The sequence below is a fragment of the Sinocyclocheilus grahami genome, unplaced genomic scaffold (assembly GCF_001515645.1).
Source record: "Sinocyclocheilus grahami isolate Dianchi unplaced genomic scaffold, SAMN03320097.WGS_v1.1 scaffold638.1, whole genome shotgun sequence".
Lineage (NCBI taxonomy): Eukaryota > Metazoa > Chordata > Actinopteri > Cypriniformes > Cyprinidae > Sinocyclocheilus > Sinocyclocheilus grahami.
Window position 1 is genome coordinate 111,436 of NW_015505817.1, and position 18,753 is coordinate 130,188.

An 18,753-nucleotide genomic window follows, 5' to 3' on the forward strand; every position below is an offset into this window, starting at 1 on the left:
GAATGCCAAATGTTTTAATGTTACAAGCATTTCAGTCAAATGAAAATGAAATCCCGGCCTTATTTTTAGGTCTAAAAAGAGGACAGTGTCATTATAAATGTAATTACAGAAATGCATTACAGATGTAATTATATGCAGGTATTTTTTAAGTACAATGTAAAAACATGTACGTACACAATAAGTGCATTGTTTCATAGTAGTTAAGGCCACCTAATATAAAGTGGGACCAAAATTGCAAATAGCAACAAACTGAGATTTGTGTGTTTGTGTAGTTCAAACAGTGCATGAGAGGTTTTGTTTGTGAGACTCCTTTCAATGTTTACAATTTTCAGGAATTCTTATTATCATTGTTATTAAAGTGAACAATAAATTAATAGATTAGTAAGATTAATATAACAAAATGCATGCCGAATACTCAAAATCCCTTTGCAGCTGGCCTATTTTTAATTATTAACTAATTATTAATAATTAATAGCTAATTATTAATACTTTTTTAATGTTTTATTTTTATTTAAAAAATAAATAAACTTAGGAAATGCACTTGTATTTGGATTTTACCATTTAAACATTTTCAGGTCCAAAATATTTACGAATCTCTCATAACTTGTGAGACAAACGTCACAAAATTACTCTCAAAAAATTTATTCTTTAGGAAACTTAAAGGGGTGGTTCACTTTTTTTTTCTAGGCTTGATTGTGTTTATGGGGTGCAGTCTAACATGAGTTAATGCTTCGTTTGTTAAAAAACGCATTATTTTTAACAATTTACCTTTATTCCACACCGTTCTGTCCCTTCTCTGAGAAACGGGCTGATCTTTTCCTGTTTTTATGAAGCCCCGCCCTCAGAAATAGGCGATGGGCTCTGATTGGTTAGCTAGCCCTGTGTGTTGTGATTGGCTAAACCACCTCTAGTGCACGTCTAAATGTCCCGCCCCTCACCTCAGCGGCATGTGCTCTGGTTGTATTGTAAACAACGGCATCGTTAATATCGCTTATCAGTTTGAGCCCGATTGAGAAGCAGAGGATATTATAGAAGAGGTTCGTGCAGAACCTCTTTAATGGTAGGCCTATGTCTTTGTTTGTTGTTGTCTCATACTTCAAGATATGCTGTTATGTGTAAATGCTGTTAGCTTTCAATATACGGTTTTATCCTGATTAAAGTACGCCAACCGCATGTTTAATGCTTCTCATAGCTATGTGAAAATAAGTGTATAATTGGAACAGTTCATTGTTGGAGCTGAGCTGAATGAGAGAGAGAGAGAGAGAGAGAAAGAGAGAGAGAGAGATGCAGAGCGTGTGCAGAGCAGGGGACGTGAGGAACAGTATTGAGAACCGCTGCTTTAGAACACTGATTTTGAAACTTGTGAATCCATTAGAATCATTAGAAGACAGAATCGCGATTCATATATGAATAGATTGTTACGTGCACCTCTAGTTTTCTCTTCCTCTTCTCTAAAGCAGCGCAGCTTGGCCCTTTGCTGCCTTTTCCCGAGGGTGGGGTTTATCGGGGTTTATGACGTCACGAACCCGGGAAGTAACTCGTTGTAGTCCCTACCAGCCATTTTTGTAGGCATTAAACTGACAGAATTTTAAAAGACGATATCGCCGTTTGCATTGAACGTTCAGCTTCGCAACTTTGCAGATATTGTTTATGCTCAAACAGCAACATTACACACTAACGTTAAAAAACTGAAATCGCAATCAACCACCCCTTTAATAAACCTCATAAAAGTGCATTCACATCAAGATTGCTTAATTTTATAATTGTTAATAAAATCTTTGTAATAGATTTTGAATATTTAGTCAATGCAGTGTTATTTTTGTAATATTGATATGCTACTCTAGTATTTATTAATACTTTGAATTAGCTTTTATTTTTATATTTTAATTTACATTTAAATTTTAGTTAAACTTTAGTATTTTTAGTTATATAACTTTGCTTTTTATTTTTACTTCAGTTCTAGCTTTAGTAATTTTAGTACTTCAACTTAAACTTACTTTATTTCAGTTAGTTACCAAGGCAGCACTTCATAAACATTTTTCATCTAATATTTATATTTTATTTAGGGCTGCCCCCCAATAGTCGACTAATCGTTAGTTGACCAGAAGAGGCTTGGTCGACCAAAATTGTATTAGTCGCAGAAAAACTAAATAAATAAATAAATTCCACGGGCGAAGTCACGCAGTCTGTGACGGACAGATCGTTAACGGCTAGTCTATGGTAATACAGTACATCGGGCAGGACATCCAAACGCTCGCCTACCATTCATCGACCTCAGATATGGCTTATCATCTGAAATATGTAAGTAGCAGCAACTTGTGTGGAGTGTGAAGTGTGCGCTCACTGCAGGACAGATGGAGGTGCCAGTGCGCTCACTTGCTCCTAAAATACTCTGTCATGTTTGGTCATACAGATAAGAGTAATACATCTTTCGAATCTGTAAAGACTATGTTTATTTGTGTGCACTCACAATAACAACAAATCGCACTTTTGATAAATAATGAAAGCAAACATGATGCGCTTTCTGTCGTCTCGGTCTCTGTGAACTTGAGCACGAAACTCAAGAGTATATCTTTGCCTTACAGACATGAAAAATATATCTAGATCTATGGAGAGTGAAATGTCTACTTTTAAATGAACCAATTCAAATGGAAAACAAATATTCTCAAATTATGTAATTCGTATGAAACATGTATACAGGTGCATCACTACTGCGGAGATGACGAGTCAGTGTTGCCGACTTCATCTCTTAAACCGAAAACTAAGAAAGCACTAGTTTAATAAATTATTAAAATGTTAATGCAGTCTCCTTACTGTTTTTCCCCGACACACTCATAATCATAGCTTCTGCCGGTGCGCTGTGGGAAGCTTTATTCGTGCACTTGAGCGCTTATTAGGCTATGTAGGCAGCTAAAGTCTCATAATAATGATTTAAACGGTTTATTAATAAACGTGCGATTAGTCAACTAATGCTTAAAATAAACGACTACTAGTCGACCAGAAAAATCCGTAGTCGAGGGCAGCCCTAATTTTATTTCAACTTATTTAAATGAACAAAAACTATTTTCTAATAATTTTAGTTGTAGTTTTAATTGACAATAACAACACTGACCCAAACCAGCAAAGGCTGAAATCCTTGTTTTAGAGCAATTACTGCATTTTACACAAGACGCGCATTGCCTTGTTATCCAGGATGCATCAGGAGGCATTAGTATTTATCCTAAAAGTGCAGTCACATGTGCAATCGGCTCATTTTAGACCATGTTTTTAGTGCTCGCCACTATTATAATTTGATATAGAGCTCTAGAGGAAATAATTCAACACACTATTTTTCCAAAAGCAATAGCAGTTCACCATGTGGTAAACTTTCTCTTGTGTGTCCATCTACCAACTTAAGGCACAATTTCTGACGGTCACCTGTTGAGTGTTGGTGGGCAGGTAGGATATGGCTGTCTGTAAGCTGCCCTGTGATGCCAGCAGACTGGCGTACTGATTCATCTTCTCTGCCAGCAGTGCACCCATATCAGGAGAAACACCACCCTGAGCTCTCAGCACAGCTCTCTGCAGGACCACCACCTTCTCAACCAGCTCCTAACAAACAACAACACAGTTACAACAATCCAGTAGTTCATACTTCAATGCTCATATTGTGTTCATATAAAAACACCAAATCACAATCAAGTTCAATAAAAACAGGTCTTGCTGGAAACACGATGGACTGCAGTCCTGGGTCAGTGGGTTTCTGGAGCCTCACCTGCAGTGCCAGCGGGCTGCAGGAGTCCTGAGCTTTGGCCCAGTAGGCAACCAGCTGCTCTACCGTGCCTGCGCAGATGTAGCAGAGACAGGCCTGAGCCTGCAGTGCCGTGTCCTCAGCAGCCTCCAGCCTGGAGCCCAGCAGACCTGCAGGAGAGAACCAAACATTCATGCTAGGGCTGGCCGATTTTTCTGATTTTATTGATGAATTCGAATTTCATGTTTTGCCACGATTAAATTTTTTAGAAATCAAAGAATCGCTTTTGAATAGAAATATCACCAAATGTTAGAATTAGGCACTTCGACAATATGCCAATCATAACAGTAAAGAGAAAAGAACGATCCGACCGCATGTCGGTGCACGTGATTAACCGCTCACGTGTGATGTGCTCTGTGAAGGACCACAAGTAGAATATTGGCGCTATTTACACAGAATGCGGTTTTGTGACAGATGCGACGTGGCAGTGGAATAGGAAAAAATGCAAGAATATGGGAGTCGAATTTCTTTTAACTTGAGCGCTGCGTTTTTAAAATGCCGTTTCATGCATGAGATGCTGCAAGAGATACGAGCGCAACAGTCAAACACATCCATGTTCACATAGAAAAACAATGGAAAAGCAGCACAAGCGAATAAGAAACCTGTAGGCTTACTGCTACTGTATGTTTGATATTTCATGCTTGCATCATGGTGACAGACTGAAAGCTGCTGTTGTTTTTACAGAACATTTATAGTTAATGATAGTCTACTGGTGTTATACCTTCAGGCATTTTGAATTTGAATTATCTTGACTTTTGAGATTATTATTATTCTTATTATTTCTGAACATACGTATAAGGCAAGTTTGTACGAGATGTAGTTCATGCATCTTATCTGCAAAGATAAATAATGTCAAATACATGATTTGTTTAACATTTACATCATGTAATCATGTGTGCTGCACTTGGAATAGAATTTTCTTTAACTAGAGGGTTAAAGAAAAATTACTTGAATCATGGTGGAGTTACATTTTCAAGTTGACTAGTTAAAATCATAAATTGAGAATTTGTCAAAAGTTGTGAAAAAAAAAGGAAAAAAAAAGACAGATGTTAATTTTTTGCCATATCGCCTAGCCCTAATTCATGCACATAACTACCCTTGAAAAATTGAAATGGAGTAATAAAAAACAGGGCTGGGCAATGTAGTAAGCAAAAATATATATTATAGGGGTGTAACAGTACAGGTATTCGAACCGAAAATTTTTGATTCGATACATATGTACTGAACAAATACAGCATTGTTTTAACCACTGCACGTGCAGAACTTAATGTATAACTTCCAGTTTTATATATTGTTACTTTCTATAAGAAACAAAGCCTCATCTTTTTAACTGTGTCCATTTTTTCAGGAAATTCAAATGATAAATGCCATTTTGGCAAGTTTTTGATGTAGAGTGTTTCTCTTTACTACTAGTTATAGCATGAAATAAATGTGAATGAACATCTCATGCCTCATGTAATCGCTCAGTCAGTGTTTTAATCATGGAAAAACGTCAGTAAAACAGTTTGCAAATTAAATGTCATATAGCATTACATTTCCCTCATCGGTGTCCACAGCTCGTTTGTTCAGTAGAGAAGAGCAATTTGCTAAATATATCCACTATATTAGCCTACATATTCATTATAGTTTACTTAAGCTGTTAGTGATGTCTTAATTATTTAATATATGTTTAAATTAATCTGTCATGAAAACAGGTGACAGTCATTGTGTAAATGATTACATTTCAATATGTATATTGGAATATGCATATATGTTAATGTAAAAACTGCCTTATGTCCAATTTACATGTTTGCATACAATTTTTACTTAAGTGTTGAGTATTATATCTAAATAAATAAAAACTAAATTTAATAGTTTGGGCTCAGTTGTTAATTGTAACCTTTAATATTAAAGTAATTTGCAAGAAATAGGGCTCCTATATAGGTTAGCGCATTAGCTGAGGTTGATTTTTATCCATTAATTATAACTGAATTTATTTAAAGACAGAGCAACATTTTGTTCTGTGAACCACTGTTTACTTGCATCTGATGTCTTTCTGAACTGTTTATGTTCACTTCTCTTTAACACTGGCCCCCGGCCATCGGGCAGTCCTTATCACTGAGAACATTAAAATATTCAGTTTTCCTCCAGTATTAATTAAGTTGTTAGTGTAGCCTGCAGAAGAGATTCTGTACACTCGACTCACCACAGAGTGAGGAGAACTCCTCTGGCTTTGCATAAGTCATTACTGCAGCCAGAGCTTCCTTCCAGTTCTGCAGGTCACATGTCTCCAAAATGTCCAACCAGTCCTTCATCACCACAGCGCTAATGAGCTAAAATACATTGAGATCCGACATCAGAGCTACTAGAGTAAATGTCAAGACATGCAATTCAACACATCAACAACAAATTATATCTATACCTATAAAAAAAAAAAAAGGAAATGGGTTTGGTTCTTAGTTGGGTCCAAATAAAAAAAAAGACACATATGTGACCCTGGAGCACAAAACCAGTCATAAGTCGCTGGAGTATATTTGTATCAATAGCCAAAAATACACTGTATGGGTCAAAATTATTGATTTTTCTTTTATGCCAAAAATCATTAGGACATTAAGTAAAGATCATGTTCCATGAAGATATTTAGTAAATTTCCTACCGTAAATATATAAAAACTTAATTTTTGATTAGTAATATGCATTGCTAAGAACTTAATTTGGACAACTTTAAAGATGATTTTCACAATATTTAGATTTTTTGCACCCTCAGATTCCAGATTTTCAAATAGTTGTATCTCAGTCCTATCCTAACAAACCATACATCAATGAAAAGCTTATTTATTCAGATGATGTATACATCTCAATTTTGAAAAATTTACCCATATGACTGGTTTTTGTTGTCCAGGGTCACAAATATAAGAGAAGGACAGATCTCTCATTTTTAATAACTCCCATAACAGAAGACACAGTATTAGAAGCATGTCTACTGTGATGCTACATGACCTCACCTTAGAGATTTTGCTTTGAGTTTTGCTGAAGTATTTAAAGACAGAGCAACATTTTGTTCTGTAAACCACTGTTTACTTGCATCTGATGTCTTTCTGAACTGTTTATGTTCACTTCTCTTTAACACTGGCCCCCGGCCATCGGGCAGTCCTTATCACTGAGAACATTAAAATATTCAGTTTTCATCCAGTATTAATTAAGTTGTTAGTGTAGCCTGCAGAAGAGATTCTGTACACTCGACTCACCACAGAGTGAGGAGAACTCCTCTGGCTTTGCATAAGTCATTACTGCAGCCAGAGCTTCCTTCCAGTTCTGCAGGTCACATGTCTCCAAAATGTCCAACCAGTCCTTCATCACCACAGCGCTAATGAGCTAAAATACATTGAGATCCGACATCAGAGCTACTAGAGTAAATGTCAAGACATGCAATTCAACACATCAACAACAAATTATATCTATACCTATAAAAAAAAAAAAAGGAAATGGGTTTGGTTCTTAGTTGGGTCCAAATAAAAAAAAAGACACATATGTGACCCTGGAGCACAAAACCAGTCATAAGTCGCTGGAGTATATTTGTAGCAATAGCCAAAAATACACTGTATGGGTCAAAATTATTGATTTTTCTTTTATGCCAAAAATCATTAGGACATTAAGTAAAGATCATGTTCCATGAAGATATTTAGTAAATTTCCTACCGTAAATATATCAAAACTTAATTTTTGATTAGTAATATGCATTGCTAAGAACTTAATTTGGACAACTTTAAAGATGATTTTCACAATATTTAGATTTTTTGCACCCTCAGATTCCAGATTTTCAAATAGTTGTATCTCAGTCCTATCCTAACAAACCATACATCAATGAAAAGCTTATTTATTCAGATGATGTATACATCTCAATTTTGAAAAATTTACCCATATGACTGGTTTTTGTTGTCCAGGGTCACAAATATAAGAGAAGGACAGATCTCTCATTTTTAATAACTCCCATAACAGAAGACACAGTATTAGAAGCATGTCTACTGTGATGCTACATGACCTCACCTTAGAGATTTTGCTTTGAGTTTTGCTGAAGTATTTCTTCTGAGTCTTTGCCAGAAGCTCGGGACCTCCAGCAATAGCCAGGATGATGCCGTCAGCCATTCGGTTATCATGCAGACAGAGGTTAACAGCGGCTTCGTAATCGCCAGTCAGCAGTGCCTGGGTGATCAGTCCATCAACGTCTGAAAGAAAAAGCAAGCATGAAGTCATTAGTATAAATGTAACTTCCTTTAGATGAACTTGACCCCCAATTGTATTTGCTCCATCAATGTTCGTTATATCAGTGAAGGTTATGTGATGAACATTCGAAAGGAAACTTGCCCTGGCTGACTTTGAGGTTAACGGTATCTGAAGTAGGAGCTGGAGTAATGTCTGTGTTGGACGTCTCCTCAGCAGCAGGTTCTTCATCTTCAGAAGGAATCTCGTCTAGGTCCGATGTCTCAGCGGCAGGCGGCTCTTCTTCTTCTTCCTCGACAGTGCTTTTCTTCTCAACCTTGATAAGAAAAATATATATGGAAATGACAAACATGAGCATTTGCTTCCTCTTCCTTGTTAATTTCAACCACTTGATATTCCACAGAATTCAAAAAATGTTGAATGTCATTTTAAAAGCAAAAAACTAAATGTTTTGAACAATACGGCTCAACTCCAAGTTGCAAACACTCAAAAACAATAAGTACACCAATAACCAGAGTAAGAAATGACTTGGATTAAGATCGGACTAAATTGCTTTAATGCCTTTTTTTGCCGTTTTTACTACCTTTTTAAAATCGCCATTCATATGCATCCCAACCCAGAACACAAAATACTCAATTCAAATAGGCCTCTTTGTTGTCATTATATTTCTTCTTGCTTCAGTTGTGAAATGTTCTCATTTGTATCCATAATTTCTCAGAAACACAACTAAAATGCCTCTATACTGGTGTTCAAACTATTAATAAAATGCATGATGTTCATGTCTTGTAAAACTGTAAGCAAATCTCCGTCTCTGAGATGCATAGAAGTGTATTTATTTTCCATTTCGCCATGTTTCCAAATTGCTTAAACGTATCACCAGAGACTGTTGCTCCACCGTTAGATCGAGTTACAACAATATGATTAAGAATTAAGAGTTCAATTAAAAAATTAAAAAACAATTTACCGACTTCTACAATCATACAATCTTCTACAACCCCATTCCTTTCTTACAATTACCTGCGAGAAATGCGTTATCACGATAATGATTAAAAAAACCGTGTTACGGTAAAAAACAAAGATGTGTTCAGCTAACAAACACCTATGTGAAGCAACAAGATATCAACAGAAAAAATAACAATCTTGCAATGCCCAAATGGCTACATTTGTGACCTATGCTGGCAAAATGAGTCACAATGAGCAAGTTTTCAAAACGTGGTTATTTTTATTTTTACATTCTCTATTAAAAGAATGAAAAATTAGTTGGAATCGGATGAAAAATGACTGAGCTACACCTGTGTGAAGTCAGCAAAGTAAATTCAGAGAAAAACTGATTTCAAGTTTTCTGAAGATTCCAAAGCAAAATCACCCAGCAACATATTACATTTTTCCCCCCACTTCTTTTCTTAATAATCATTACTAGATTAATAATCACAATATAGCTGTTTTTTATTTAAAAATTTGTTGTTATAAATAAGCATTAAAATAAGAACAAATAGTAAAATGTAAAAATCACTTAAGTGTGTTCATTAAAAATAAATAGATTATTAAAACTACAAAAGCCGTTCAATCAAGCAGCGAGTGATTCCCTCTTTTCTTTTATTGTTTGATTAACATTAATGAGTCAGATGGCCTATATTAAGACTAATATAATGACTAATATCTAATATAATGTTACACATCTGATGTTTCACATCCAAACGGTCACTTAAGTTATAACAGATTGTGTTTGCGTGACTACTTTAATATATTTAGCCTACTGTAAATCTGTGTATGTGTGTATCGAGATGTCTGTTGTCTTTATGTGTACGCTTCGGATGAGAGGCAGCGCGAGAAGCGAGCAGAGAAAAGCTACTCCTCTCAGAAACCAAACAAATGAAGATTAGATGATTATTAGATGTTTAATCACTGTTTGGATCACTGGGATCGCTAGACAAGGGCTTAACATGCTCATTTTTGGGAAAACCTCAAATTCGACCAAAATTGACATTTTTCGCTTTTTTTTGCCCGTAGCTCGAAATTAGCCCGTTCACATTTTGACTAATTTCGCCAGAATGGGTCACATTTGTTAGTCAACTACCAGCTGTTTTGGTAAAATTCTATGTTATGTACACCACAATTCCTAAGGTGGTAGAAAAAGTGCATGCATTTTACCGCAAGACTACACCTCCTACATTTCAAGGCTTGGTTGAAGTTAGTTGCAACACTCAAAAATCTACCACAAAAAAGCTACCATTCCAGCATTCCTGTGTGAGATTTCAGAGAGTAGTTTATTTCTCCCTCTGCCTTGTCAAGTTTAATTAATTCAATTCCAATAATATTTTGCACGGTTAAGAGGTAATTCTATCACACAGGGATGCAGCAACAGGAGGCTCTAGCAGGGGCAAGGTACCTCCTCCAGTGTCGCTGCCTCTGTTGCCCTGGATTTATTTGGGTCAGCACAACCAGAAACCTCTTCGACATGTAGCACAGGCCGGCAATCACTGGTACTCAGAAGATCAGTCTCAGAAACAGGATGCTGCGTCATCAAATCAAATTTTGGTGCAAGGATTCTCTTTTATGTTAACCAGGTCACATTATTTCAACATTTTCAAACACTTTTTAAAGAAAACTAATGAGTACGGTCTTCATCTCATGTGAGTGAACACCATTTAGATGGCTCTTGAATTTATTTATTAAGGTATTTATAAGCACCAAACTACTGAATGCTCATTTAATGTTAGTTGCATACGTCATGAATAGTTCAGCCATGAAACTCTACTCGCGTTCTAATTGGTTCATTCAATTCAATGTTCCCAGCCAATCGGATTCACATACTCATTACTGTTTACCTATATAACCAGGACATATTCAATGAATGCTGCGCTCTATGAATGTCCTCATGTTAGCCCACTACCTCCCCAGCACCACCTGCCTAGATCTGCTACGGGCAGCAGCATGTTTCCTTTTCATTTTATGATCTGAGCATTTAGTAGAAGCAAGTCTACTTGCTCTGCAGCAGCAGCAGCGTAGCAGATCTAGTCCGCCCAGACCAAACCTATGCACATTTTATTTACATTAATAAAGATTTTATAATTTAATCCCGAAAGTTGTCATTCAATTTATGTAATTCTTAAGAGAGCATATAAAAACGGCAAGGATCGGCTAAACATTACCAGTTCTGACTGGTTGGCTACTAAGCAACTGCTAGGGGTCAGGGTGCAGGTTGCAAGCTTTTATCAGTTTGCCGAGTCACAAAATGTTGTTCACAAGTTACTAGGTTTCTACAATGAGTGTTTTAGAATTCAAAAAAAAAAAAATGCATTTGCCAGAAATTTGCCAATCATGCACTAAAAGATTTACATTTACATTTAGTCATTTTGCAGATGAGATTTCAGTTAAAGAATTCAAGGGTTGATTTTGAGGTAATTGTTAGTACAACTATTTTTTTCCACTTTGTTTGGTTTATCAATTAGAAAAAGAATTGAGCTGCTGAAAGTTTTATTTATGCAAGTATCTTCTCCTCGAGAAAAAAAAAGAAAATTTTCACTTCCCCTTACTTACAGGGAAGTACATGAGGAGGAGCAAAAGAAAGTCATTCATTCATTCGATTCATTCAAACAATATTCATTCAAACAGCTGATTCATTCAGGAATGAAGTAAAGGGTTCTCTGTATGAATGGGCCATTTAATTATTGGTTCAACCGATTCAATCAAAACGCCGATCCATTAAGAAATGAATCACCGCTGTGTGCTGCTCGGAACTGCATAGCAGTTCTGCTGTGGCTTTATAGTTGAAAATTGAGCTAAATCAGATAATACTGTGCCACCGATAAATTGTATGACATGTAAGATAACCTGCACAGGTCTGGGGTGGGTGCATTACATGCTTGAATAATTTTTGATGCATTATTTTTCATAACTAGTTCATTAATTTTACACATTAAATCAACAGCCCTAGTAATAACATGATACTATGTCATTAGTAAAATACACCAAGTTTTTATGCATTATTAAAAGTTAACTATTATAATTAGCAAACGTTTAATAAAATCAAGGCAAAAGTGAATAACTGCACAAACCCTGTTGCTGTGGTCGCTGACTTTGATGATCAGGTCGTTCTTTCTCAGATCCCAGACCGAAGCTTTTCCGCTGGGACTGGCCGAGGCCAGGATGTGCTGCACCTGTTTGTTCCACGCAACACAGCTGATGTCCTCTAGGGGCTAAAAGCAACAACAAAGTCAGCATTAGACAAGATTGCTTACTGTCCCAGGACAGTCTCAAGTCATGGGCTCCTTTTTCAAGTCTATGGGATTTTTGGGGCAGTTTTTCCATCCACCAGGCAAAAATCTGCTCTCAACCTTCTTCCTCCAAGGACCCCCATTAATGTCCACAACAATGTTCAAAGTAGTGGTCGACCGATATTGGTTTTTTGACAGCCGATGCCGATATAATTTTATTTATTTTAATTGATAATTAAGAAATTTGAAATCATTTGAAAATAGATTAAAAAAATAATTGTTAAATAAATATACTTAAACTTTAGATGACAAAGTATATCACAATAAATAAATATTCAATAAAAATCTAATTAAAAAGGAAGTAAACACTGTAACCACCAGAGCACCGACCATCACACAGAGAACACGCGATCATGCAGGATACAAATGCACCCTTCACAAGATCTCAACTAGATTCGACTAAGTCTGCAAGGTTTGTGAAATTAAATGTTCATTAGTCATTCAAAGATTTGTTTAAATTATATAAATGCGTATTTGCTTAATGCTGACGGCAAACAAGAAAGTATTATAATGTTTGCCTTTCTATTACCAATAATATAAAAGCAATCGTTATAATACTTTTTGTATACATTTTAATTTCTTTGTTTAACCGTTCTATTTGATTATTACACAGACTTCTATCCGTATTAGACAGAACAACAGCGAACAAGAGGGAGAGAATGTGAGCACTGTGTGCTCAGGCGCTGCTGTTCTCAGCGCCGTCAAAAAAAAAAAAAATTCCCGCCTCAAACGCATTGGCCAAACAGAAAAACTTATCAGCCGATGCAGATATTTGAAAAATGCCAAATATCGGCCGATATATCGGTCGACCACTAGTTCAAAGTCCCCCAAGTAAACTAACAGGTTTCCCGTGGTACATCTGCTGTAATGTTTTGTCTTGCAAACTTTTTTCTTTGCTCTTTAATTTACATAAACGAGTGTCCATTGATTAAAATAAGTAACCAAATAAATTATAATTGAAAATAAAATAAGCTTCAGAATTCCAGAAGTTTTAAGAACTAAATGTTCTTCAGTGATCCCACTCTTTTTAAAGATTAAGTCCACTTCCAGAATAAAAATGTCCTGATAATTTACTCACCCCCATGTCATCCAAGATGTTCATGTCTTTCTTTCTTCAGTCCCAAAGAAATGAAGTTTTTTGAGGAAAACATTCCATATCTTTTCTAGGGAAACTGCATTTCGACGTTCAAATCGCTGGCCACCGTTGAAGTCCACTTTATGGAGAAAAGTCCTGGAATGTTTTCCTCAAAAAACTTCATTTCTTTGGGACTGAAGAACTTACAATCTTGGATGACATGGGGGTGAGTACATTTTTATTCTGGAAGTGGACTTAGCCTTTAACCAATGAATTTTAAGTGACTTTTACACTCGTTCATGATTTACTGGATAAGGATTTATGGAAATATTTTTTACTCACAAGAAGTTTAAAAGGTGTGAATTCAAATAAGAAACATCTTGATTTTTAGTGAAGTTTCAGCTTATTTTAAAATATTTTAATTCATCTTGTGCCTTCCCATGAAAACCCTACTAATGACATTCGTAAAAACATTTATCAGAAATCAAGAGCAAAACGAGACCTCCTTCTTGAATGCACATGAGATCGGTACCTGTGTTTTGGGTCCTGGCGTCATTGGGGAGCTTAAGTTGTTCAAATCCCAAATGTAGATTTCTGACTCATTTCCCCCAGAGGCCACAAGGTTTGTCTAAAGAAAAAAAAGAGAGAGAGAGAGAGTCATGTACACTGATCATAACTCCACTTAACTGACATGGACAAATAACAATTCTTGCACAAACTGACCATGGAATAAGAACATGGTTTGGGTAATTACCTGAGACGAGTTGACGTCGAGAGCTCTTACTGGTCCCGTGTGTTTCTCGCTCTGGGAAATGATCACTTCACTGTCTCCAGCAATGATTTTGGAGGCGTCATAGAGGATGATGTTGCCGTTCTCTCCTCCAGCGATCAGGACACCTGATGGCAAACTCTGGTCTTCAATGCCATGTGGACCCCAGACTAGTTTGTGGTATCTACAGACAGAACAGAAAGCTTACACCTGGGGTTCAAAATTAACACTTGAGTACAAGATGAGAGCAAAACTGACTTTGGTAAATGACTAAAACAAAGTCATTCACCAAATTGCAATAGAAATTGCATCATTAAATGGTTTATATTGATTTATTTGATCATTTAGGAATTATATTCCCTTGCTATTGTAACAAAAATCTAAAGAAAACATCTGCCGTGATTTATTTGGCAGTTTATCCAAGTACATTTTTGTCCTCAGAACTCGAAGGATCAAGCCACCAAAATGAATATATATTACGACCTGCCCTTTTCCTGTTTTCATTTTATGGACCCTGATTTCACCACTGTTTTATAAGAACAGCTCACCCAAAAAAAAGTTACATTCAAAGTACTTTATTGCTTCCATGTAGGGATGTAACGATTCACTCAACTCAGGATTCGATTCACGATTTTTTTTAAACAAAATGAGATTTAAGACTTTATTCAAGATTTAAATTATAAATTAAATGTGTCCTTTTACTATTGCTTGGACAAAATGCTGCACGTTTCTTTGTGAAATTGAAATATAACACTATAATAATACACTAATATAGCACTTGCATATTATTGCTCTTTTGTTGGTTGTCTTTTTTGTTTGATTGCTTCTATTGTCCTCATTTGTAAGTCGCTTTTGGATAAAAGCGTCTGCTAAATAACAAAATTTAAATATAATGTAAATAACAAAACTAAAGTGAAATTTTAAAACAAGCCCCAAATCAAATAAATAAGTATGTTAACACAAATAAAAGAGATCTCGTCATATAAAGAAACTGAGGCTTTGTCTGTGCTCTTTACATTTAAAATTAGAGGCAACCACTGCATTTTAATCTTGATTCAAACAAAGATGCTGCATACATGCAACACGAGCAGTTTTTAATCTACATTAGATTGTATAATTTTGAAATTTGAAGCAAAAACAGAATGATTTGACTTAGTTTAGTCAAAGACTTAGACTTAGTATAGTTTTGTGAAACTATACATAAAAAATATCTGCATGAAATTTTGGATAAAAGCGTCTGCTAAATAACAAAATTTAAATATAATGTAAATAACAAAACTAAAGTGAAATTTTAAAACAAGCCCCAAATCAAATAAATAAGTATGTTAACACAAATAAAAGAGATCTCGTCATATAAACAAACTAAGGCTTTATCTGTGCTCTTTACATTTAATATTAGAGGCAACCACTGCATTTTAATCACGATCCAAACAAAGATGCTGCATACATGCAACACGAGCAGTTTTTAATCTACATTAGATTGTATAATTTTGAAATTTGAAGCAAAAACAGAATGATTTGACTTCAGTTTTGTGAAACTATGCATAAAAAAATATCTGCATGAAACCGAAACAGCCGACGAGCTGAACGAGACGCAGATGCACTCTCTGCCAGCAGGTGGCGCTTAAACCCTTTCCTTGGTTTCTGCTGTAAACAAAGCAGCGCTGCACTTATGAGCTTTAATATGCATTATACAGAGGCAAGAGGAAAATAATACAATCTAAACTTTTCTGAAGACAGTAAGTTCGCCTCAGACATGCATTCATATAAACTCCTACCTCTAAATGAATCGTGATTTGTTTAGCATCTCAACCGATTTGAATCCTCACATATTTGAATCGATTTTCAACCGGCTCGCGGTTAATCGCTACATCCCTACTTCCATGTAAAACAAAACATTTCACAGAAACTCAGAGGGGCATACGACGAAAGTGAATGAGGTCCGACACTTATCAAAAAGCACTATAAAAGACATACTCCACTGTTTTCAATGGTGACACTTGTTTGGTGGTCACTCAGACGACAGAACTGTAAATCACTAGCAGATGACGCGAGCAACACGCAGTACCTGTGCGGAGAGGAGAAAGAGCCGCAGGACTTCATGGCTAAAGTGGGATCAGCCAGATCCAGCTCGAAGATCTCCAGAGATGCACTGGTGCTGAAGGTGGCATCGAGCTGCTGGGCCGACGTACCTGAACACATTCACCAATGAGACGCATTAGACCAAACAGACCTTAGTCGGGGTTACGCCGTATTTCATACTTGACAGGATCGAAAACGAGGCCGTACAGTGATTTCAGTGGGCTGTCTATCTTTCTGAACAAAAAAAACCTCCATAAAACAGTTTGGAAGTAAGTTGTTAAATTGACAGTCTATAAATTAAAGCATTAAGCCCCAAGAAGCCGTGGTTATACGCAGTACGGTTTCACAGAATAAAGCAGAGCAAATAAAGTGTAATGATATTAATAAACACAGTATTCTTCCACCAAACAATGTAGCTCCTCAGAAACAGTTGTGGTTGCTACAAAGTGGCTGCCGAACAACACACAGAAGGCGGCTCAGCCAATCAGAATCAAGCACCGGAACGCTCCGCTTTATAAGCTGTAGGTCAGCCTGGTTTTCATCCGTGTCAGTATGGCGTCTAACCTGACTAAGGTCTATAATTAAGACTTTTTCCCAGATTTTCGACCAATGACGTTTCCAGTTGCTTGTGATTACTGCTAAGGGATTTTTAAGAATGAAATTCAAACGGATTCGCTAATGAATCATTCAGACGGATTTGCGAAGCGGTTCGACAAACTCATTGAAAAGAACGGACCACAAAAACAAAACAAAACAACAACGGTCGTCAATATAACGTGAGCAAGTTCTACTCTACACAAGAGCAATATCATAATGTTCAAACTGAAAAGTAAACTTGCACTATTAATAAACATGAAAGCATTATACTAAACCAATGCGCCCCAAGAAGCCGTGGTTCACAGTGAATTTATAACAGCTAAGGGGCGTAAGGCACGACACGAAGCTGTTATAAATCTACTGTAAACCACGGCTTCACGGGGCTTACTGCTTTTATAAAACGGTTATTCCATATACGTAGTAAGGTTTCACAAAATAAAACCGAGCAAACAATGTAGCTCCTCAGAATCAGTTGTGGTTGCTACAAAGTGTTTGCCGAACAGCACACAGAAGTAAACAAAGGTGTGTGTTTGTAGAGTATTTTACAACAGCTTCGAGCGTGGCTCAGCCAATCAGAATCAAGCACCGGAACGCTCCGCTTTATAACAAATGACAGATTATTCATTATTAATCATATTTTCAAACTCATATCCGACTGTTCATTAAGCGCTAACCTGTTAAACCCCTGGTGCTCCGGTTCTCTGGTTAGGTCGAGATCAGGTGAAACAGAGACGGGTAGTTACCTGCGGCCAGACAGATGGGGTGCTGCTGCGCTGGACTCCAGGCCTGCATAGCTGTCCGGTTTACCTCCTTCAGCTTCATCCTGTGATTAAAGCACCACACGATTGCCCGTGCTATGAGGATGCAGTACATGTCACATCGACAGTCAATGAGCAAGCTGTTCAGGCAGGTCCCGGTAACACAGCTTTGTTCTGCTTAGCAGAGTATAACTCAATGCCAACTGACATCTCCTAAATATAATGCAATTATACACTAACTACTCGCTAACACTTTATTCTGAGGTGTCCTTGTTACATGTGCTTACTATTATAATAACAATAAATGATGCATAATTACATGCAAGTAAGCCTAACCCCAATCAAGCACATTTAGCTCATTAACATCACTCAGTGCTTAAATGTGTAATTGCACTGCAACAAGGACAGCCTCAAATATGATTCCTATGCCAATAAAAACAGAACAAGTGTAACAATAGTGTAACAGCAGCTGGGAACAATAAACATCATCTCGCTGCTCAGTAATACCCTCAGCTCTACAGTTTGCAAGATATTGGACAGTGAGTGTTCAGGATAACTTAAATTAGACATTCATAATAAAGCAAGAAGAGGCTAGGTGTTCGCAGCAGACATGTTTCAGTGAATGAGATGTGCAGTAATGTGCCTTTACACAGATTATCCAGCAGCAGCGATGCAGAGCGACTGTGTTAGCTTGAAAGTGTTTACCTGCTCTTGCGGTCACGCACACACACACACACACAGACGCGAGCGCGAGAGTGAATCAGCGGGGTCGCTTTAAGAGATCTGTGGGGTTGTGTGAGGTTTGTCTGCAGACGGACGGAGCTCCACGTCCCCACTGCTCTGCTGTCCATCAACGTGGCACAACAAGCCCCGCCCACCGACGCGGCGACTTCCGGCAGCGACTCCTCCCCTTCCGGCGGAAGAGCTAGCTGTGTGTTGTCGGGTAAGTGTGTGTGTTTTGGTTTTTGTGGCACTCATATTTCTTTACAGTCGGTGTTATTATAATATCAGTACCAGTACCAGTACAGTGGTGGTATTAAATGTTAGCGCCATAGTACTGAGTGATTAGCATATTTATTTACCGTGGATATCTGAACGATACTCGCGGTGCTTTATAGGTGGCTGAATATATTTTAGTTGTTGTTGTTGTTGCTGTTGCTGCTGTTGCTGTTGCTGCTGTTGCTGCTGTTGTTGTTGTTGCTGCTGT

The 18,753-nt window shown here is 37.0% G+C and overlaps 1 protein-coding gene across 1 annotated transcript in view; it reads right to left on the reverse strand.

The window, feature by feature from the left end:
- The window catches only part of LOC107558245 (protein transport protein Sec31A-like), a 31,095-nt gene extending 12,657 nt beyond the window's left edge, over positions 1-18,438 (reverse strand). The window contains exons 1-12 of the mRNA XM_016241874.1: positions 18,252-18,438; positions 17,532-17,611; positions 16,178-16,301; positions 14,095-14,293; positions 13,873-13,968; positions 12,047-12,187; positions 10,378-10,539; positions 8,133-8,304; positions 7,815-7,993; positions 7,017-7,143; positions 3,755-3,900; positions 3,418-3,591 (exon numbers count right to left, since the gene is read on the reverse strand). Of these exons, the coding sequence (XP_016097360.1) occupies positions 3,418-3,591; positions 3,755-3,900; positions 7,017-7,143; positions 7,815-7,993; positions 8,133-8,304; positions 10,378-10,539; positions 12,047-12,187; positions 13,873-13,968; positions 14,095-14,293; positions 16,178-16,301; positions 17,532-17,611; positions 18,252-18,397 (1,746 nt within the window). The 5' untranslated portion in view covers positions 18,398-18,438. The remainder of the gene's footprint in view (positions 1-3,417; positions 3,592-3,754; positions 3,901-7,016; positions 7,144-7,814; positions 7,994-8,132; positions 8,305-10,377; positions 10,540-12,046; positions 12,188-13,872; positions 13,969-14,094; positions 14,294-16,177; positions 16,302-17,531; positions 17,612-18,251) is intronic.
- Between the last annotated feature and the right edge of the window lie 315 nt (positions 18,439-18,753).